Source organism: Stegastes partitus, unplaced genomic scaffold, assembly GCF_000690725.1.
Source record: "Stegastes partitus isolate 25-593 unplaced genomic scaffold, Stegastes_partitus-1.0.2 Scaffold405, whole genome shotgun sequence".
Lineage (NCBI taxonomy): Eukaryota > Metazoa > Chordata > Actinopteri > Pomacentridae > Stegastes > Stegastes partitus.
Window position 1 is genome coordinate 52,436 of NW_007578136.1, and position 21,676 is coordinate 74,111.

General features: G+C 43.8%; 4 protein-coding genes across 5 annotated transcripts; 1 reads left to right on the forward strand and 3 right to left on the reverse strand.

The window, feature by feature from the left end:
* Positions 1–201: 201 nt before the first annotated feature.
* Positions 202–4,573, reverse strand: mmp21 (matrix metallopeptidase 21). The gene is made up of 7 exons (XM_008285500.1): positions 4,421–4,573; positions 3,454–4,333; positions 2,465–2,604; positions 2,223–2,364; positions 1,839–2,096; positions 1,590–1,762; positions 202–507 (listed from the first exon to the last, which is right to left on the reverse strand). The coding sequence occupies exons 1-7, from the start codon at positions 4,571–4,573 to the stop codon at positions 202–204; spliced, it is 2,052 nt and encodes a 683-aa protein (XP_008283722.1).
* Positions 4,574–4,901: 328 nt separating this feature from the next.
* Positions 4,902–8,367, reverse strand: uros (uroporphyrinogen III synthase). 2 transcript variants are annotated; one of them, XM_008285502.1, is made up of 10 exons: positions 8,288–8,367; positions 7,751–7,825; positions 7,569–7,652; positions 7,373–7,469; positions 7,145–7,219; positions 6,264–6,338; positions 6,078–6,161; positions 5,869–5,954; positions 5,693–5,791; positions 4,902–5,612 (listed from the first exon to the last, which is right to left on the reverse strand). In XM_008285502.1, the coding sequence occupies exons 2-10, from the start codon at positions 7,811–7,813 to the stop codon at positions 5,490–5,492; spliced, it is 786 nt and encodes a 261-aa protein (XP_008283724.1). In that variant the 5' UTR covers positions 7,814–7,825; positions 8,288–8,367; the 3' UTR covers positions 4,902–5,489. The 2 variants fall into 2 exon arrangements, with proteins under 2 accessions (XP_008283724.1, XP_008283723.1); XM_008285501.1 differs by lacking the exon at positions 8,288–8,367 and having other exon boundaries at positions 7,751–8,221.
* A 299-nt stretch (positions 8,368–8,666) lies between these two features.
* bccip (BRCA2 and CDKN1A interacting protein) lies at positions 8,667–11,712 on the forward strand. The gene is made up of 7 exons (XM_008285503.1): positions 8,667–8,852; positions 9,169–9,243; positions 9,342–9,422; positions 9,519–9,605; positions 10,118–10,305; positions 10,414–10,582; positions 10,821–11,712. The coding sequence occupies exons 1-7, from the start codon at positions 8,712–8,714 to the stop codon at positions 10,989–10,991; spliced, it is 912 nt and encodes a 303-aa protein (XP_008283725.1). The 5' UTR covers positions 8,667–8,711; the 3' UTR covers positions 10,992–11,712.
* Positions 11,713–12,327: 615 nt separating this feature from the next.
* On the reverse strand, positions 12,328–20,641 carry dhx32a (DEAH (Asp-Glu-Ala-His) box polypeptide 32a). The gene is made up of 11 exons (XM_008285505.1): positions 20,381–20,641; positions 19,386–19,579; positions 16,880–17,252; positions 15,524–15,763; positions 15,352–15,445; positions 14,917–15,060; positions 14,050–14,241; positions 13,719–13,859; positions 13,040–13,230; positions 12,763–12,953; positions 12,328–12,517 (listed from the first exon to the last, which is right to left on the reverse strand). The coding sequence occupies exons 1-11, from the start codon at positions 20,639–20,641 to the stop codon at positions 12,328–12,330; spliced, it is 2,211 nt and encodes a 736-aa protein (XP_008283727.1).
* Positions 20,642–21,676: the final 1,035 nt, after the last annotated feature.

Genomic DNA, 21,676 nt, shown 5'->3' on the forward strand with positions numbered 1-21,676 from the left:
ATATCATAATCAACAATACACCTGAGTGAAAATTAGCCAACAAAAATCAGATTTTGTTTTTGTCTTTTTGTGTAGATTACACAGCAAGCACTACAAAAATAAAGCTAGATGACGTGACAGCATGCACGCTGACAGGTGAATCAGTGGAGCGCATCTGCAGACTTGTGTATGATCTATTACATGTGCGCCGCCGCCGCCCCCTCAGCGGGTTAGCTTGAGTGTAGTGGGATGAACGTTGCAGATGTCATACCAGTGCTGATCCACCTCCTTGTGTGGCAGCAGGCCATTTCGTGGCAGAAAGGGCCGGCGCCAGCGATCGCGGCTGCCCACCACTTGCCAGAAGCGCGTGCCCTTGAGTAGAAAGATGGCATTGTGGGTGTAGGAGAAGTAGGCAGCGTCAATGTTGCCATCTGGATGGTCTCTGCTCACCACCGGAGGGAACACGTCTCTGATGTTTTTGGGGAAGCCTCTTGCCAAGCTGTTGGCTTGCACATCGAATGCATACACCTGTTTGAACAGATAATCACTCTCATATAGAAGTCTATTCAATTACAACATGTGGACAAATCACAGCGGAGGTGTAGCGCATTTGTTTGCCTGAATACGTTCGCCTCACAATGCTGGGAAACAATTCATTAGGTTGGGCGTTCTCCAAGACTTTACTTATTGTATAGCCACTTGTTCTACAAACCAGCGCTGTCAGATAACCAATCGCACACGGAGGCAGGAGTTGTAATGAGAGTTAAGCCGGATTTAAAGTTCACCGCAATGCATACCTGATGTGTATTAAATATGTGTCCACTTGTCTCCGAGCATTAATTCTTAGCACCAATCAGACATGACATATAGTGCATGTTTAGCAGCTTTATTACATGAAAACCAAACAGAGCTCTCTCATGTTCGTTTGCTGCAGATTTCTATGTTAGTTTGTGATAATTTGATTAAGCAGGATTTTGTTAGTCATCAGAAAAAATTCTATCACAAGAATCACTGGCCCCGTTGTAGTTGTTACTGGTCTGTGTTGGTGCAAATTAATTAACTTTACATCCATTTTGGGCGCTGCTACCTGGTTGAGCTGGCGTCCTGGGGCTATTGTCCCCGACATGGAGGTCATGAGTTCGAATCCTGCTCATGGCCCCTTTCTGCAAGTCCTTCCCCCCACTTTTCTGTCTCTCTCTCAACTGTACTCTCAAATAAAGGCCAAAAAAACCCACTTTACATGCATTTTGGGCGCTACTACAGCTAACTTGGTTGAGCTGGCGTCCTGGGGCTATAGTCCCCGACATCATGAGTTCGAATCCCGCTTTTCTGCAGGTCCTTCCCTCCTACTTTCCTGTCTCTCTCTCTCAACTGCACTCTCACATAAAAGCCAAAAAAAACCCTTTACATGCATGTTTTGTTGGCTATCGGGGTGCATTGGGGTCTGGGGTCCTATAAAATGAGTCTACTCTGCTCAGCTGGTGAACTGAAACAACAGCTGCCCTGTTTTTTTAAACACTTCCTGATTCCTCATCTAATATTTTACACTCTTATAATGCAACCAAGTGTTCCATTTTAACCTCCCTAAAAGAAAAAGATGTGATTCTTACAAGGGTGTTTTTGAAGAAGTAGATGCGGGAGTCCCTCCTGTCGTAAAAGGCCGTGTCGATGGGGCCGGACACCCCCGGGAACCCTTCAGAGATTAACCTCGGATAGCGTTGACCTTCTGGATCCTGTCTGAACACCCGGTCATTCTCATTATCATACCTCCAGAACTGGGTACCTGTTGAGAAAATGCATTTTCTAAAAAACCCAAATTCGTCACTCGCTCTTTGCATTTTCTGTGTCTGTGTATCTACCTTTGAAGAAGTAAACGGCGTCTCTTCTTCTGGACCACACGTGCATGTACGCGTCCACTCCATCCGTGGGAATGCCGTGCCAGCCAATCTGCAGCGCCACCGGGTCACCGTAACGCGTCCTGTTGCTCCTGTTCTCGTACAGCCAGTACCAGCCGTCTCTCATGAAATAGGTGTTGAAGCGGACCACCACCTCCCCGTAGGGCGTCTTCTCCTTTCTGATCCAATCAAACACCGTGCTGAACCGGCCCTTACAGCCCCCTGGTGCCCAAACAAAAGCACATTAGGGAAAACAAATAGGTTTTGTGTTAGTCTAATAATATAATGTAAACAGACTGGGATCCGTTTTTCTCTGTGTGTCCACTAGATGGTGCTGTTGTCATGTACCATAAAGATGCTGTATGGCCTTCCTGTCCATCCAGTCCACCTCAAAGCCCGACTCCTGGGGCAGATAGCTGGGCTGCATAATGGATCCAGGCCTGTAGATGTGGGGCAGACCCAGAACGTGGCCGATCTCGTGAACGGCTACCTAACAGGTCAGAAATGTGAAGTGTCGTTAGAGCGAACGAGCGTTCTCTGAACCTCTGATTATTCCTGCGATTCCTTTCATCATGCTGCAGCCTGCTCACTTTGAGGAGGCTGATTCCACTCCCGGCGTTGGGGGCGGTAAAATGCTCGTCATCATCAAAGTGTATATCACCCAGGAACCAGGCGTGAGCGAATTCCTGACCAGTGCCGTCAAACTTCTGATTGCAGCCCAAATGGCGTCCTGGGAGGAAAAGAGTGGTGCAGAATTTAGAGATTGCTCAGTGCAGTATGTTATTTTACACAAGAGACAGGAATAAAAAAAGGTTATCCAACTACTTTACAAAGCTTTACTGTGAGAAACACCAATAATGGATACCACAGCTGCTATAAATGTACTAATTTCATCGCTTTACTGATGCACTTTGTTCTGTCGCCTTCAAGTTGGAATTTTAAATCTATGTTTATAATTTTTCTATAACTATTTTACCAAGTGACTGACTTAGATGGAATTGTACTTTAGCAGAAACTGTCTTCTGATATTGTGTTTTAGGATCAAAATCGGAAACAGAAAGTCATTATTGTCAGCTCTACATACAATGAAATCAGAGTGCTCCTATAAAGAAAATATTAAAATACAAAAATATAGAATATTCAATAATCAAGCAGTAGAAAAAAAATACAAAAATAAATGATAGAATAATAAATATAAGGGTTAGGGTTAATATAAAGCAGAGATGAAGCACTGAAAGTAAATTAATGAAGGGAATGTCACAGGTTCAACTGTAATATTACACCAGACTGTTAAATGTAGCAAAAATGCTAAGTATTATTATTCGTAAATATTGCACATGCCTAATTAAGTATGGGATGAACAGCAGCATGAATGAGTGATTGTCACAGTGTGTGGAAGAATTGCATAAATAAGAAATCTGACAAAAAAACTTTTTACAATTAAACTTGTAAATGATGAAATGTGGCACTGGGACAACATCAGATTGAAAAAAAAAGAGACGAAATGTCACAGATAAGTGATTTCAGGATAATATTTCCACTGATTTGCTCATATAAACATGCATTGGTTGAGCCCTACCTGTGCCAAAGCCCAGCCTGATATCAACATCCTCCAACGGTGACTTGGTGTCTTCCACGAACTCCAGCGGCGACACCTCGCTCCACATCCGGAAGGCCAGCCTGAAGACGTACCTCTGCTCCTCTACGGTCAACTGACTGCTGTATCCTTCGCCGATCAGCCTCCACTTCAACGTCTTCTTAGAAAAGGCCATGTAGCCGGCTTCGCTCAAATCTCTCTTCTGCCTGCTTTTGGATACAAGAACGGCGAGGTGACGCTTCCTGCGCCGCGCCGCCTCACTCCGCCGCGTGTTGATGTTTACCATCTGACTGCTCGTGTTGGCGACACGCGAGCTGTTTGGTGAAGTGATATTTGAAAAGTCGTTTGTATAATTCATGCTGGTGTCATTGGAAATGCCTGTGAGACTTTCTGTGTCATTAAAGTTTAATGTGCCATCTTCAGAGGAATTTGCGGCACCAGAAGAGGTGCCACTGATTATGTTACTCGCTGCGTTGTTGCTGTCAGTCTCATCAAAACTGTCAATGTTCTCAATATCTGAGTCGCTGCTGTTTTCAGGGGCGTTCAGGTCGATCTCCTTGTCGGGGACGCCGCACCTCGGTTTGTTCATTGCGACCTTGGTGGCCTCGTCGAACACTCCCGTGACCGGCAGACCTGAGACCCTCTGAAAGTCTTTAAGTGCTGAGATAAATGCCTGGTTCTCAGGGTGACTGTTGAAGCCATCTCGATCAGGAGAATCCCTTGAACGTGGCACTGAGGTTCCCTCCTGGATCGTGGCTTGAAGGTCGTCCGGGAAGTCACCACTGAAAGAGGCGTCCGAATCCTCGAACTGGATCTCCTCCCAGCTCACTGGCTTGATGAATCCGTATCTAGAGAGAAATAGCTGTAACAAAACAAGGGTTAGATTAGACAGTTAATCACAAAATGTCTAATCTATTAGATGTTGAAGGCTGAAAAAGACTGAACGTACCTCCGCCGTGTGTTTGTCTGTTATAGCTTCAGCTTGGTGAGAATTAACCGTCTGCACATCAGAATGATCCCGATTGTGGAAAAGTTTCTCCGCATCAGTTGCGCTAATGTTTGTCAAAAAAAGCAAAATGATCAGCTGGATAGGAGTCAGCATCGTGGCGTTGGTTTCCTCCTGTGACTACACAAGACGAGATGATGGCAAGCGAGGCGCTGAGCTGCTTTATAGGCCACCAGTTAATCCACACCCATCTGAAAGGTGTGACTCTCTGGAGGTAACCCGCTTTCCTCACCTCTGTGAGAAAAGCAAACCTGTCTTTACTGTTCACTTTCAATCAGCTCTATGGACGTGTTACGCACGCTCCGCCGGTTTTAAGTGGACCGTCGTTGACCTGCGGAAAGAAGTTAAAGCCTTCACTTCCATGTGGAAAATAACAGCGGTTAAGGATGACCTGCGTTGAACAGGAGACACAAACACACAAAGCTTTCCACGTTACCACACTGACTGAAGTTTATTGGCAAAAAAAACAAACAATACATTCACGCTCTTTAACTCTTACAGACTCTCTCTTAATATTCTCTTCAAATAAATAGTAATTTTAGACATTCTCAGCTTTTAAAAGCAACAGTGCGAAACAGCTCAAGCATGCGTCCAACAACGGTAGAAAAGATCAGAAACAGAGAAGTGACGACACATGAATGACAAATTAAAGGGAAAATAGAGTCTCTTAGTAAAGCTTCAGCCTTGATATTTGATTGTCCAAGTTTGTAGAATCCTTTGAGGGGATGGAACACCATTCTTCCAAAAGATATTCCCTAATTTTTATGACGGCGGTGGAGAGCACTGGCTGAGATGATGGTCCATGTCACATAAATAAGATGCAGTGGTTCTTCCCACTAAGGACAGTCAAACTATGCCAGCAAACATACCAGAGGTCACCAGACTCCCTCACTGTAGGGCTAAACGGTTCAGCTTCTTCCTTTGATTTGTCGCCTATTTTTTATGTATAATAAAGAATATACAAAAAGGCAAAACAAAGTGGGTGGATTCAAGTGTTAACGCCCGTGGCTGGTCACTGCAGGGCCTTAGCTATCGCTGCTGCCAGGTGTTCGGCTGTCGGCTTTTCTGCTGCGCAGGCAACACAAAGGCCTTCTGCGGTCATTGCATCTTGTGTGGTGGGTCCTATGGCAGCAAACTGGAAACAAACATGACTATCAGGAGCACTGAATATGCATTTTTAATAATCATTCGTGTGTAATTATGAAAAAGCCGTACCTTTATTTGAGCGAGCTGCTCACCCGACAGCCTCCGCACCACCTCGAGGCAAAACTTCACTCCGGACGGACTGAAGAAAGCGACGCTCGCTGGAACGCCCTGAAAGTTCACAAACTCGTAAGCACTCGTTGCTATAGTTTTTAAAAAAGTAAAACGCAGCGGGACGGGGCTTCTACCTGCTCCGTGTAGTAGTTCTTTAGATTCTTCTCCAGATCGGGGTGTTCAGCTGTTTGATAGACAGTCAGCGTCTCCAGGGGCACTCCTGGTAACAGATCCCCACAGTGATAAAGGTAATGCAATTATTATTTTATAATTAGCGTAACCCCAATGGGACTTTTATCACCTTGAGTTTTAATTGTGAGGCACAGTGGGGGGAAATGCTTACCATTTTCCCTCAAAGCCGTGGGCAAGACTTCTCTCTTGATTGAGCCACAGGGGAAGAAAAGCGGTGGAATATTTGTGTCCTCGCCTACGACGGAGAGCAAGTATGAGGTCATACGAGTTATCAGAACAATCTGAAGTTTTCTATTAAATTAAATTGAACTGTGAGCGACGCAGAATCACACCATACGTTCAATGATGACACGTGACAGGACCTCTGCCGTCCCCGTGTCCTCTCCCAGCGGGTTCAGACCCAGACTTTGTACTGTGGAATCAGAAAAAAGGATGGAAACATATATTATTGAGCTAAAAGTGGTTTAAAATTGTAATTGCAACTCATAAAAAACACTGACAATAAAGAAGTCAACTGTCACAAAAAAAGAAAAAGAAGAAAAAAGAGCACATGTCAGGAAGGTGCTCGTTTTATTAAAGGCCAAATACATTTACTGCCTGTCACGGCAAACCGTTACTTGTGTATAACGAATAGCTGAAGGTGGTTGGTTCACTTCACAGATCTCTGCGAGCGCCAGGTGCCCGACACACTCTGGTACAATTAGCAACGATTTACAAGGAGGACAATGCACAAAGAAGGATTCATACAAAAGCAGCTTTGCCATCTTGTTTTTTTACCATGTTGGAAGACATTCAGAAGGGAAATGTTGACTGATTGAGACATTTGGTGTTTCATATGTAACTAACAGGAACCAATCCTGTCAACTTGTAGGGTGGAGCTTCCTCTATTACTCTTCTTCAGAATCAGTTTCTAGTTTGAACGTGTATGTCAACAACTTTCTATCAGGTAGCACAGAGCAGTTTTGCAGTGTTTGAGGAGAGCCACAGGCAAGCTGGTGTGCTCAAGCTGCAGCAAGAAAGGCAGGAACTTCACAGATGTGCACAATCTAAAGCAAGCGATGATTCAGGGTTACAGCCAAACCGTTTTAAGGCACGGATGGAATATTTTAATACCAAAAAACGTCTAAATATGTAACTTTAGTGCTCAGAGATGAAGATTTTTCAAGAGATCATCATTAACCACAGAGAGATGTGCTCAGAGATGTGATAATGACTCACCTAATGCAGCAGTTGCCTTCCCAACCACATAGATGGACTTTTTGTTCCATTTGTCTTTCACCGATTTGGTCCATTCTGAAGAATATCACAAATGACATGACGTACAAACCTTGGTTGGCAGCCAAGTAATGCACACACACACACACAGAGCTGACAATATTTCACACACACGCTTGTTTCATGAGATTAAATTCATGTTATTAATGACATAGCAGCAGCTTCTCTCACCTTCACTCCTTTCTTCTGCTTCCAAACACATCTTCACGGCCTCCACTGCTCTCGGACTGGTAAATATAAGACCGCCGTGTTTCTCAGGTTGGAAAAGCTGAAACAGGAAGACATCTCAAACAAAAGATACACAAAGACGTAAATGTGCAGATGATTGAAACAGATATTAACTTCATACAGAAACCATGGGATCTACCTTATCTGACAAGGTGTTTAATGCGACAAACTTAAAAGACAGCACAGGGATGAGGGTTGCTTTGTGTCCATGCGATGCCAGCTCCTTTAGAATCAAAACAACAGGTTGATTGAGATAAGAGCTGTACTGACAACACACATTTTAACATCCTGAGACAAACTGATGGATTTAGAGGGAAGTACCTTAATGTAAGGATCCAGTCCAGACTCTCCATCTCTTGGCTCTTTGAGCAGTAGTACATGCATCTTCACAGTGGCCTCAAATAAAGAAGAATACAACAGAACAAACCAAGTGGATCATGAATACGGCAGTGACACATCCAAAGTTAGGGAGGACAGTGGGTGTGAAAGCATTGGAAGCTAAGCTACACCCTAAAACTGTCACATGCAACCTGCTGATAACAACGCTGTTGAGTCACCATTTTTGGACTGAATTTGAACAGCAAATAGTCAACAACAATGTCTTACTTTCTGGTTGAAACTGTATGTATGTAGCTAGCTAAACCTTAGCTTGCTGCTCACCTCTAACGTGACTGTGTTATTGTTTACATTAGCAAGACACAGTAACTGACAGATTAGCTACAGTAGCCAAGCTAATAACAGAGACAATCATCAATACTTAGTGACAAAAGCGACTCATATATTTATCATGTATGATAAAATGATAGGAATGACAAAACAAGGTGAAAACAGACAAAAAATCGCACAAAATAGAGCTACCTCCAGCTGCTCATACAGACGACATCATCCGCGGTTACGAAGGGGAGACAAAACCGGGTGTATTAGACAAAAACCTAAATGTAAGTACAATTAGATTTATATATGTTATTTACTCCTTAAATAGGTATCAATATTTATCTTTTGTCCTAGAAATACGTATTCCCCATATCACCGCAGAACTTTAGGACAGCTTAACTACCTTCCATCCCCGTTTGAAAATGGTTTATTCCGTTTCACTTCAAGGCGAAGAGCCGACATTGCGGCTCCGAAGGTCGTTTCGGTAAGCGGCAAGCCAATTACAACTGGAGCCAATATGGCGGCTTCAGCGCTTCAGTTTCCTACCCGGCTAATGCTGAACTGTAGCCTTTGCCCCCCCTTCCGCCACGCCCACTTTTAGTTGACACGCGTGTTTCATGTTTGCAGCATGGCTTCATCGGCTAAAAGACGAGCAGTAGGTTTGGGTGAAAATCCCGAGGACAGTGAAAATAGCTCGGACGACAATCCGGAGGAGGACGACGACTCCGGGGAGGAGGACAGTGAGGCGTCGGAGGAGGAAATCAACGAGGTAAAGGAGCCGACAGTTCGTTGAATGTATGCTTGGCCTTGCTAGCCTGCTAGTTAGCTAGCTAGCTAACTTAGCTGTCGACAAATGTCAACGGAATGAATGTTATTTACTCTTTTTGTCAGGCATAGTAAAGTAATGAATGGTCCTACTATTCCATGAACCTGAATTTCTTATGTAGCGTTACTTTAGTACTTTATCTTGACTTGTGTACCTTGTAATAACTTGATTACACACGTAGCATCACAACAACAACAAAAGAACACAACTTTAGTAAAACTCTCTTGTTTCCTGTGCTGACTGCTCTCTGCTTTGTCAGGAGGTCGTTGTGGATTTTGAAGCACACACTATTTCAGCCAACGACTTCAACGGCATTAAGAAACTGCTGCAACAGGTTTGTGAGAGTATTTGCTATATTTCTGTATTATTGTATGTACATGTAAGTATTTGGTGTTGTGCCACTGACGTCACCTGTGTTGTGTTTGGCTCCAGGTCTTCCTGAAGGCTCATGTAAATACATCAGAGCTGACCGACATCATCATCCAACAGAATCATGTTGGTAGTGTCATCAAGGTGAGTAATTCTGTAGTTAATCATACTTTCAAGTGACTTTGTAGTAGTTTTAGCTCTAACGTATTTACATTCACTCATCCTCTCACTTTGCTCCAGCAAGCAGACGTACCAGAAGACAGCGATGATGACGACCCAGATGAAGTGTTTGGCTTCATCTCGATGCTCAACCTTACAGAGAGAAAGGTGAGACAGCTGGTAGACAAAAGTAGGTCTTCTGAGATAACAATAAATTGATATGGGTCATACAGGGTTTAGTGGAAGCTACGCAAATTATTGTACCTGTAGTAGTAGGGCTTCTTCCTCTCATATATTTACAACAAAAGAAATGAATCCTGGAGTGCCATAAACTCACTAAACAAACCAAATTGAAGGTACAGGCAGAAGTAGCACCCCTAAATCTGATGTCTAAACATCTACTGCACCTGAAATTGAACAAAAGTGCTGGTAACAAAACCTTTACCTGGCCGGGCCTCCGGTGACAAAACCAGTCTGATGTGTGTAACAAACAGCTCTCAGGTCTGTGATGAGCAAGCTTTCAGAATCACGGAACAAAAAAGACACAAAGGTTTGCTGCTCACGCCAAATCACCGCCGTCCTGAGCTGTTAAACTGGTGCTGTACCGACTGGCACATACTAATATACATACAGGAAATTAAATATCTGTGAAACTTGTGTGTGTTTGATGCTTTTGGCAGGGTGTGCAGTGCGTGGAGGACGTGAAGGAGCTCATTGTGGACCAGTGCGAGAAGAACGCCACCCACAGTGTGACGGAGCAGCTGGAGCAGATCCTCAGTGACACCAGCAAGCCTGTGGGGCTGCTGCTGAGCGAGCGCTTCATCAACGTCCCTCCACAGATTGCCCTTCCTCTGCACAAACAGCTCCAGTGAGTTCTTACTTTGGCTGTTTATTTCCTTCTATTTTAATAATATGAACTGCAAACTTGAAGATGTAGCGTGCATGGAAATAAACTGAGCGTGATACTGTCCTCTAGGGAAGAAATAGCTGAAGCTCAGAGGACGAACAAGCCCAGCGGGAGGTGTCACTACTGCCTCATGATCAGCAAGACCTGCAAAGAGGCAACCAAGAGCATCCCAGCCAGAGGAGGAGCTCCCAAAGAGGAATACATGTTCGTCAATGCCGAGGAGGAGTTCTTCTATGAGGTAAAGTCAAATGAATCCAAGCAGAGTGTCAGATTTGAACAGAAATGTTTAATGATTTCCCTACTAACAGTATCTGGATTATAACACTGTACAGCTCATGGACTTACCTCAGATAAAAGATCTTGTTTTTTTTCTGCCATTTCATAAGCAAGCCTTAATGTATTTAATTTTTTACAGTTTTAATATCTCCAGTGTAGAAAGAAGTGATAACACATTCGTATTTGTGTTCTCCTTCCAGCAAGCCATCATCAAGTTCCACTACTCAGTCCAGGAAGAGGCCGACTCCTGTTTGAGCGGCAGGTGGTCGTTCGACGACGTACCCATGAAGCCTTTCAGGACAGTGATGCTCATCCCCACAGACAGAATGCCCGCCATTATGGACAAACTCAAAGAATATCTAACTGTGTGAAGCTCGCAATAAACCGAGAGACACACTGAAGACCTTTCAGGCTCGTGGAAATCCTTCAGTTGACCTAAAAGAACATGTTTCGGTACCTTCAGCAACGGCAGTGTCTCGGGCTGTAGTCAGACTCCTAATTAACATTTAAAAGGTTGCCGTCTCCACTAGGTGGGGCTCAGTTCAAAGTTTTTCACAGGTACCACCACCTTGTGAAGATAACACTGGAAATCGTCCAGCCAATCAGAGCGTGTCAACCTGGAGACTACAGCCCGAGCAGTGCCGGTGTTGTAAATCTGACATTTAGCCTACGTCCCTTTTTAGAGACACTGTTTTTACAGATTCCTGCTTCACTTAAGACGGACAGGAAGTAGTTCAACACATACTGTATTATTGCAAAATATATATAACTGTTCCAAAATGTTTATGTATAGAAATATAGCAGCAATAGTTTCTGCAGGGACTTTTACATCAATTAGTAAAAATTACAATTTCTGAGTGATTTTGATGTCCGGTCTCAGCAGATGGATTTTTAAGAGTTAAATTCAGCTGTTTTCCCTTCAAAAGCAGTTCAGGTTTTGCATTTTAGGACAATTATTTTCATAAGTTTGTACTAAACTGCAGACATCAAGTCTTTTTTTTCAAAAAACGAAGCAAATTCTTAGGTAACTTCTACTTCTGTAGATTCTGTCGCAGTGCTCTTTAATAAATGATGCCTTTGCATGCTTTCACATTTGTTAGCCTTCTTAATCTGGCAGCAAGTTATTTCATACATCTTTTAAACCAGACGCTTTTGCACCACGGCAGCCTGAATGTACGACACCTGGAAACGGTGACAAATGACTACTCCAGCAGCCTGTACATGCATGTAGGTGTGAGTCCACCTCTTTGAATCTGAATCCTAGTTATGTGGACAAGAAGAAGTGTGTTCTGGTGTTTTCTCCCTTTTTGAAGTACAGCAGCATCCATCCGCAGCCCCTCTGCTGCTCATTAAATCCTAAACTGTCAAGATATGCACATTTCCAGTGTTGATGGGAAGAGCAGAGCAAGGTGAGGAAAAAAATAAAAAAAACACAGACAAGGAAAATGTATATTCTAGCACTCGGAAGTAAACAAGAAGGCTACGTCTGTTGTATTAGAGCACGACTGATAAAAGGTGTCCACGATGTATTTACTACTTTTTACATCATGCCAACTCACTGGACTCTGCACACGATTGAGTCATGTACATGCAACCCGTCAAAACAACTTTTAAGCCGCGTAATAAATATTTCAGTCTCTGGCTCGCGTCGACTACAAAGATCTCACAAGCGCTGTTGGCTGCAGAACCTTGTTTCGTGATTTCACTTCACTGGATCACGCATCTGTCGTAACTCGGCGTCACCGCTGTGCAGCCGTTGTCGACGGCGGCGGCTGCTGCTGCTCGTCGTTTCTTCTCCTTTTTCGACGCCTCCGGGTCCAACATGTCTTGCAGTATGTCTTTGCTTTCACTAGGGGGCAGGTTGTAGAAGAAGTAGAGCGGTGCCATTTGGATGAACCTGAAACAGAAAATGAGAGTATTTTTGGAAAATATAAAAAGCAAAACATGTGAGAATATTTTGTGTTTAAAAACAAAAAAGCGGCTGCCGTGGAGATTTTTAAGAGGATTAAAAAGATGTGATTTAAAATTAGATCAGACGAAAACATGTTTGTCTCACCGGAGCGTGGAAGCATAATCCACGAGAACTCATTTATAATCTGCTTGTGCACGTCTGACAGTGAGCGGAATAAGAGATCGACTTACACTTGAGGGGAAATCTCAGACACCGTTCTCATGCAGTTGTTTTCGGACAGGTTGTACTCGTTGAACACGACCCACTCCGGCAGGCCCAGCTTGTGCGACTGAGCCCCGTAGCCGGAGAGCGGGTGCACCTGGGCCATGTGCTTGTGCGTCAGGATGAAGTAGTTTCCTGATCCGTCCACGTCTCGAGCGATCTGGGGACAAGAAAAAACAAACACCTGAGTAAACTGACCCACAAGATGCAGGTTCATTAGAGTTTATATATACACACACTCAGTACCTGCATGAAGAATCCAGCCAGCAGAGCTCTTTTGATGTTGTGAGTGTTGGTCTTGGTTCCAAACGAGGGTTCAGAAATGGGAAGCTCGATTCTGTTCAGAGTGTCGGTCAGCTCTGATCTGATGGCGTCGGCTGTCTTCAGGGAGGAATAGTCCAGGAAGTAGTCCTGGCACCACTTTTCAACTGTCAAGTCTGCAAAAACATAAAAAAGTCAGTAAAAATGGCATTTGGACAGTTTTCCTCGAAACTAAATCAGCTTATTGATGCTCATAATACAGTTAAACCAGAGTGTTTAATGCCCAACAACTCAAGATCAATATGATTTAGCAAAGTTAACAGTAATGGCAAACATCCTTAATTGATTGAATCAAACTGTTTATTTATTGCATTATTCTGTTGCATTAACTTTTACATTTTCCTTAATGCTGACAGTCAATTTTTAGAATGATCTTAGATAATTTATGATGCTTTTAATTCCCTCAAAAGTGAAATGTGAAGTCTGCAAACTGTGCCCTGCAAATAAACTAGCCTTTTTATGACGATACTAGCTTCAATACTACAAAAGTTTGATTTGTTCTGCAGTTTTTCCGCAATAGAGAACAGACTGTGATTCAGATTCAAGCCACCACACATGTTTAAAAGTTTGATCTTGTACGAGAGGAGGTTGGTTCTGTTCTTACATTGCTCCCTCTGGCTCTGTTTGAAGGCGTTGTAGATGTTTACGAGGGTGAAGTGGTCGCCTTCGGGGTGCTGGAACTTCCTGTGACACTGCACCGCCTCGCGGGTCAAGCCAGCAGATGGCTCCAGGAAGCAGCTTGGCGCTAAAAAAACAAAAAAAAACAAAAGGTCAACATCACCCAGACAAGCCACTCTCACCAGAGACCATCTGGTTCTGAGAAACTGCCGAGGAGCCACAACAACAACAACCTCGTCCACCTGGTCCTCACTCATGAGGAGGAACAGATCTCATCCTGACCTTGAGCTGAACACGTGGGACGTCCGGTTTCGTACCTGACAACATGGCGGCGATCGTCAGCATCTCGCTCACGCAGTCGAACTCGCACGACGCCAGCAGAGCTTTGGCCATCTGAGGCTCCAGAGGGATTTCAGACATTATGATGCCGATTTCTGACAAGTTGCCGTCGTCGTCCAACGCTGCGAGGTAGTCCAGCTCCTCCAGCGCCTGCATGAGACCCTCAGGATCTGACACAAGGGATGACACAGCAAATTTAGGGCTTAGTTTCTCTGAGAAGTATCACCCTTTTGCTTTTTGCTGTACAGCGACTTCCTGTTGTAGGACCTGGTTCATGCTGGCATGTCGCAGTTTGTGGGTCACTGTTAATCAGTTGACATGTACAGAACGTTCCTCCCCGATAGAAGCATAAAAAGTCACCAATACCAACGTATCCCACCAGAATAATGTGAACAACATTGTGTGAAGTGAATTTCGTGCCAGATTTTTCCACGAATTGAGAGATATTACGGTATATTTGGCCCGTACTTCCTCCTCTTTGTGCTCGTCTGGCGCTGCACTGAACAAGACATGTTGTGTAACCGTTAATGAGCTGGCCTCTTTTAGCCCGCTCTGTTCATGTTAGGGTGGGTCAGGGCCTGGACAATGGCTCGTAGCTGAGCTGTCAGCTCGGCTAAATCACGGATGACCGGGCCCGAACAGTTACAACGGGGCAAATTCATCTGCACTTCCTCCAGCCAAAAAAAAAAAAAAAAAAAACCCTCCCACATACACCTCTGTGGCTGTGTGGGAGAGAGAGAGATGTCACTTGTGGGAACTCGGCGACACAAAAATAAAACCGCTTGTTATCGTGAATCATGTTGCCATGGTGACCTGTCCAATTTTCCTCCGGGAGGATGCTTCACCTGGTCTGTCGATGAAATTGCACTGCCCCAGCCCGGCTATCTCCACCCGCTTCAGGAAGAGCACTGTTGGGGTGATGTTGGACTCCAGGATCTGCGGGGAGCTTTCTGCAGGGCCCGCCTCCGGATACAGGCAGAAACATTTACCTAGGAAATAAAGTTCAGTAAGAACATTTACCTAGGAAATAAAGTTCAGTAAGAACATTTACCTAGGAAATAAAGTTCAGTAAGGCTGTAGTACCCAATGGCAGCTTTAGATAAAGTTGATTAATCCTGGAAGTTTTTTTAAACTTGGAAACTATGAGAAAGAAAAGAACCACGGTGTGTTCCAGTCTCTTAAGTTCACTTTCTCTGATATGAGAAGCATCTGACTCAGCTGTATGTTAATAAAAAATGTGCAGAGGACTTATTTCTAATCAGAAACTTTTAATGTTTTACCTGTTGGTCCAGACAGCTGCTTGCGTATGTCTGCCTGACACTGACTGATGGCTTGAAGGACCTCAGAGAAAGCTCTTACTCTGGGATTGTACACCTACAGAGAAAGTTAGAAACTAAATTTATACCAGCAGAACATTTATTTAAGGTCGTCATTCAGGAAATTGTCATTTACCATTTTTTTCTGGACTCCCGTGTCGATAACAAAGTTGACCGACTCCGTGTCCCACCACACGTCCTCCCCGTGCTGGGTGGAGAGATAAACCCTCCTGGACTTCGTGGAGCCCGATTGCTCGGTCAGGACCGGCACCAGCCCTCCTGGGCCCGGGCACAGGACTATGGGCACCAGCTGGTCCAGCTCCCCTCCCAGCCTGGTGCCTTCTCTCTGGAGGATGCTGGAGGCACAGTGGACCTCCTGCAGGAGAGATGACAAGCACAGCTGAGGATTTGTTAACCCTCTGAGACCCAAAACCCACCAGTCGAGTAGGATGGAAAGGCATGGTTACGTTTTCCTTTTGTTAATCACCAAAATGAGACCATTTGTCAGAGTTGAAAACTCTAAAAACAGAGAAAAATCCTAAAATGTTCAACTTTACAACAGTCCTTGAACTACCCATCTATAAAGTGCTGTTTAATCTGAAAAAATAAATCAAAGCTTAAATCATAATTTTCTACCAAAGTCAATTTCTACTTAAAGTCTTATTTTAAAATGAGTCAAAAATGAAGAGTTTGCTGTTATCAGATTCTGCAAAAAAAACTAAATATAGTTTATTCGCTGGTCTAACCTTGAACTCATAAATGACTCAGATGTGACCAACATTCATGTGACAAAAGCATCAGTAACTTTTGGGCTGAACTGCCGTCAGCGTTCACATGGAACCGGTAGGAAATAAGTACGACCTGAATTAAACATGTAAAATATCTGTACTATGGAGATTGACCATTTACCAATATTGGTGTAACCTGTGGGCACATGGAGGAAAACTATGGAGGAAATGCTGTCCATAGTAATTCAAGGTTTTTCTATTTTTTGGTAAAATAAGCAATCAAAAAAATGTTTGTTTTTTTTAAAATGGCATTATAGCTTTGTTACGGAGCCCTGGAGGGGACATGGAGAACGAAAAATAGAGGTATCGTTTGCAACAAAACTATAGGTATATTTACTTCTGGTTCTTTTTGGCAGGATGAAGAAACAACAATGGAGGACAGCGACCCGTACTCTGGTATATTTGTGCCAATCAGCTCTGGACGTGATCAGATAAGATGTCCTGCTAGCTAGATCCAGACAAAGTTTTGCAAGATCTCACAAAAGATACCTCTATTTTTTTCTTCCTCTCCGTGTTTTTTTCTTTCTCCATGTCCCTTCCGGGTCTCTGTACTTTGTGACACTGCATAGGACACATTTCTGAGTTCTCTTTACCTCTGGCCTGTTTCCATAGAGGTGCAGGACTTTATGTTGCCGTAAACAATGAGCCCACAGTGAGGAAAATAAATTTAGAGCTACAAGCATTCATCTAGTGAAATCTCTCACCTCCGCTGAGGCAAAAAACACGACAACATCTCCACCCTCTTTGGTTCGATGGATCTCCAGCACCAGCCTCAGCGCTGAGTAGAAGTAGTCCTTGTTGCTGCTGTTGCTGTGGACCACCTCGGCAGGGCACGAGGCCTCCAGGCTGATGAGCGGGATGCTGCCGTAGTGCTTGAGCAGCTTGTCAGTCATTGGCGGGACAGTGAGGACCACCACCCTGAGCTCGGGCCTCTGCAGCAAGATGTCCTTGAGGAGACCCAGCAGTATGTCGGTGCTGACCGTCCTCTCGTGGGCCTGGTCGATGATAATGACCCCGTAGTGCTCCAGGAAAGGGTCTGACATCATCTCCCTCAGCAGCATATCGTCGGTGCAGTACCTGATGAAGCAATCCGGCACTGGTATTATCATACAGAGGGAACTTCTGCTGAACAGTGGCGCAAGATATCAGGTCAGTTTCTCACTTTTTCGCTTGAGTCTGTTGCTTTAAAACTGCAACTGATTTTTCTGGCCACTTGCTCAAAGTAAAAACTTTTCAAGTTCAAGTGACATTTTTTAAGTCGTTAAGGCCAATTTGTTAGAAAATAGATGCTTATTTGTCGTGTTCCTTCAAAAACTGGAGCAAAATCATCTTTTATGTGGCCGACTGGTGACTGTAAGACCAATTTTCGCTCTCTTTTAACCCTATTCTAGGTCTCAACAAAAGATCCCAGCTGTGAAACACCATGTTCACCACTTAGCTGCCAAATTTAGTGCTCAGCAGGTCGTGTGCTGGGAAGTTTTAGAGCTTTTTCACCGAAAATGACGGCCCTGTATTGGCCAAAAAAATTGGTGACTGCAGTGTCAGACTGTCATTTAGTATATTTTTGTTATAAAAAATACAGTTTTTAGCCACTTTAAATGACTTATATTAGGCCAGGAAACATATCTCAGTGTGGTAAGTTAAGAAAGCGTGTTTTATTGCTTATGACGTTAAATTCTAGCGCGTAATTGGAACACTGTCACTACATAGGAGTCATTTATTCTCAACTCATCAGTTTTCTTTAACAACAACCATTTCTGATACTCAGGACTTTTTATGGCATAATATATTGATATTTATAAAGATATTTGCAAAAAATTTTATCTTGACATTTCAAATACTTTCTATGATCTTTTTGGTTTTCAACTTCGACCCACTTTCAGCACATTTTCTCGACCAATGAAAGCTGTGCTTGAAGAACATTATCTCAGGAACTGTTAACAATACACACCTGAAATTCTAAATGTCATTTCTCATCATGTCCTTGATTCAGCATCTCCAGTGTTGGACGCCAAATAGTGTCCGATTATGAGCGAAGTGAAGCCGTTGTTCAAAATCCCATCTTTGACACGTTAACCAAAATAACTGCAGAAGTCAGCTGGTGATATTTTCTGAACCATATGTCACATTAATACAAAACAAAACATGTTGGATAGTTTTTAATATTAAAAACCTGGTCACAGGAATGTGAAGTGAGTTTTTGTTGAAAGGTAATAAGGGATTGAACAGGAAGGACAACAAAACTGTTGGTAGATGGCCTGATCCGAGTAGAACAGACCATCACAATTTATATCGCAAAGTACTTGATATCCATCCACCATCTCTACACTTTAATCCTCACCAGGGTCATGGGGGGCTGGAGTCTATCCCAGCTGACTCAGGGTGAAGGCAGGTTCACCTGGACAGGTAACCAGTCTATCACAGGGCTACACTTAGAGACAGACAACCAAGCACACTCACATTCACACCTACGGACAATTTACAATCACCAATTAACCTCAGCATGTTTCTAGACTGTGGGAGGAAGCCAGAGAACCCGGAGAGAACCCACGCTGCACGGGGAGAACATGGAGACTCCACGCAGAAAGATCCCGGGTGTCCTCACCGGGATGCGAACCAGCGACCTTCTAGCTGCGAGGCAACTGTGCTAACCAACTGCCACCTTGCAGCCCCTAGTACTTGATATATTAATGTAAAATTACCATTTTAAATACCCACAATTTATGATGAAATCATTTCAAGCAAATTAGAGACGATGGAGCAAAAGGCCTCTGATGATCTGATGACCCACTGGTTTCCTTTACATTACGGCCTGCTGGGAAAACGCTGTGCATGTAGCATGAAATAATAATAATGACTTAGCGTGAGGCATCGTTTACATGGCGCAGCTTGTGGAAAGTGACCTAAAAGGATGCTTGTTGTCAATCCTAGCCCTTGTATGATTAAGTGTAGAGTTGATAAAATGTCAGAAATGAATAAAAAGTGTCCAGAACACAACATGTTTTCAGATGATTTGCTTTGTTTGATTCAAACCCTGAACACACCGATATAGAAAAGATGAATATTTGACCTATAAATGCACAGTTTAGTTCTCATATGTGAGGCAGGGCTCTGTGTTCACCGTCTCCTGCCTGCATGTATGAGTGAGAGGAGTTGAAGATGAAAAGTGACAGAAGCAGTTTGTGGATTCTATCAAGCTCATCAACAAACCTCAAAACGGTGTCGGATGAGCAGCAGGTCTCCAGGGGGATGGTGTAACCCACTTCATGGCCTATGTTGACATCCATTTCGTCAGCCACGCGTAAGGCCAGATCCACGGCCTGCTGCCTGTTGGTCTGCGTGCACACCACCATGCCGTGCTGGTACTGGGCCGACAGGCAGAACTCGGCGCACCACTGAGGGATCTGAAAGAACACGAAGCACAAAAAGGGCTGTTCACCTTTTTCACACGTCTTTATAGGCCTTGACAGTGAACTGTGCTTCAGAGGCCCGACGCAGCATTAAACATTTACCAACAGGATGTTTTCTATCACATCCACTTTGTTTCCTCAGCACTGATGGTCCTTATAGGATTACAACCAGCAGCTTTTGTTTTAAGCGCGCGGCAAAACAAACAGTGACAGGAGATATCCAATGGTATTATCGTTCATAATGCAAAATTGCTTTGGCAGCATGTGGAGGCTCCAGCGGATCAGGGCTTAGCAGCAGGAGGTCCCATAACACCCCGGCTGGAGCCTTTGTGCACGCTGACGGTCAGGCAAGCAGGCAGGCAGGAGCTTGGACAGCCTCACTGTGACACAACAGCATCTGCTGAGCTGGGCAGCTTCTGTTCACACAAGCAGAGCAATGCTGGGCAAAAAACAACAACTCAGAAGGTAGCACCTCCCAGTGATATCAAGCAAAGGGGCCTGATTCTCAGTGTTGTCTTGATTTAATGACTGAGCTTAAGGGAGGAGTGGGACACTTATAAAAACTGCTTTTGTATTCAGTTTAAAGGGAATGAAAGTGCATCTAAACAGAGAAAAGAAGAAGTAAAAGGAGATGAATTCAATATTTTTGTGCCAAGTTTTCAAAGAACCTTCAAATAGAGATTTCATGTAACTGTGCTGATGAACCGGAACTTCTGCATCTCCAAGCTGAAAGGCAGCTTTTCTGTCTGAAAAACATCCTCTTAAAAGATAAGATCACACACTGTGTAGTCTTACCTGCGTACTCCTCCCAGTCTTGGCTGTCCCAGACACAATAACCAGCTGGTTGTCGACCAGAACATCCTCAAACTGGCACCTGACCTTCCACACCGGCAGAGCTTTCCTCTCTTTTAGTAATTTGTAGTACCGTGAGGAAAAGGGCAATCCGTCGAACCGGTTAAGCTCCAGATCATCTCCAAAGCCAAATGAATCTTCTCCGGGACATTCTTCACTTTCAGGGTGAACTTCTGGCTCTGCCGAATTATTTTCCTCAGACATGACACATATATATTTATCCAGACGAGCGCACACAAAGGTTTTTTTTTTTTCCTACCACCGGAGCTGCAGGTCCATTCACTTCAAATCGTGCAAAAACCGATTAAGTCCAGTTTAAACCACATACTCTGCTTTCACGGAGTAGACGGCGAGTAATTCCGTTTCCAAATTGCTAAAAAATGATATTTACTGAGCTGTGGAAAGTTTGGAGATGTTCACTTTGGGGCTTGCTGGCGCGCAGTGCGCACCGGTGCGTAATTGTCTCCCCAGCGTGGCTTCACACGTGTTTTCATTTGCATAGAGCTTCACATTGAGCAGCGAGCAGTGGGCCTGAGCCTGTCATAATCCCCGGAATATTATCCAAGATATCACGTGGAAAGTAGTGAGGACGGTCAAGCTGTTCATCCAGAATATCCTAAAAAAATATTTTTTCTTGTAATGTTGAGGAAAAAAATTGACGTTCTGTGTCCTCATGGAAGCTTTTTTCTACCACTTAAAAATAAACACAAATATATCTTTTCACTCAGAACTCTGTGGTATTTTATTTGCTCTTTCTCTTCCAGGAGATTTATATTTAAATCCCACCATATGGCAAACTTTCTCAAAATCATGAGATAACATATAAGTGGGAAAAAAAGGACAAAGTTTAAGTGGCTAATTGGCTTCTACGAGTAGAAGACTGCTGAGGAGGAGAGCTGTTTTAATTGCTGGCTTTATTTTTAATTAAATGTAAAGCACCCAGGGTTGAACTACTTGAACTCTCACAAATGTTGCAGCTGCAGATTGTCCACAAGAGGGAGCTGTTTAATGATTATGAGTCCAGTTTCAGTCTGCTTTAGCCTCCAAACTGGAGCTTGTTGCAGCACTTGGCCCCCATAATTAGAGAAAGCATTAAGATCCTTTACTGAAGCAAAAGTACATAAGTGTAAGCAGCCAAATGTGGTTAAAGTATTAAAGTCAAATGACTGGTTTGGTCCGTCTGGCTGATCATACGTGACCTTATTAGATTATGAAGCATCATTGTGCTGGCAGCACAGT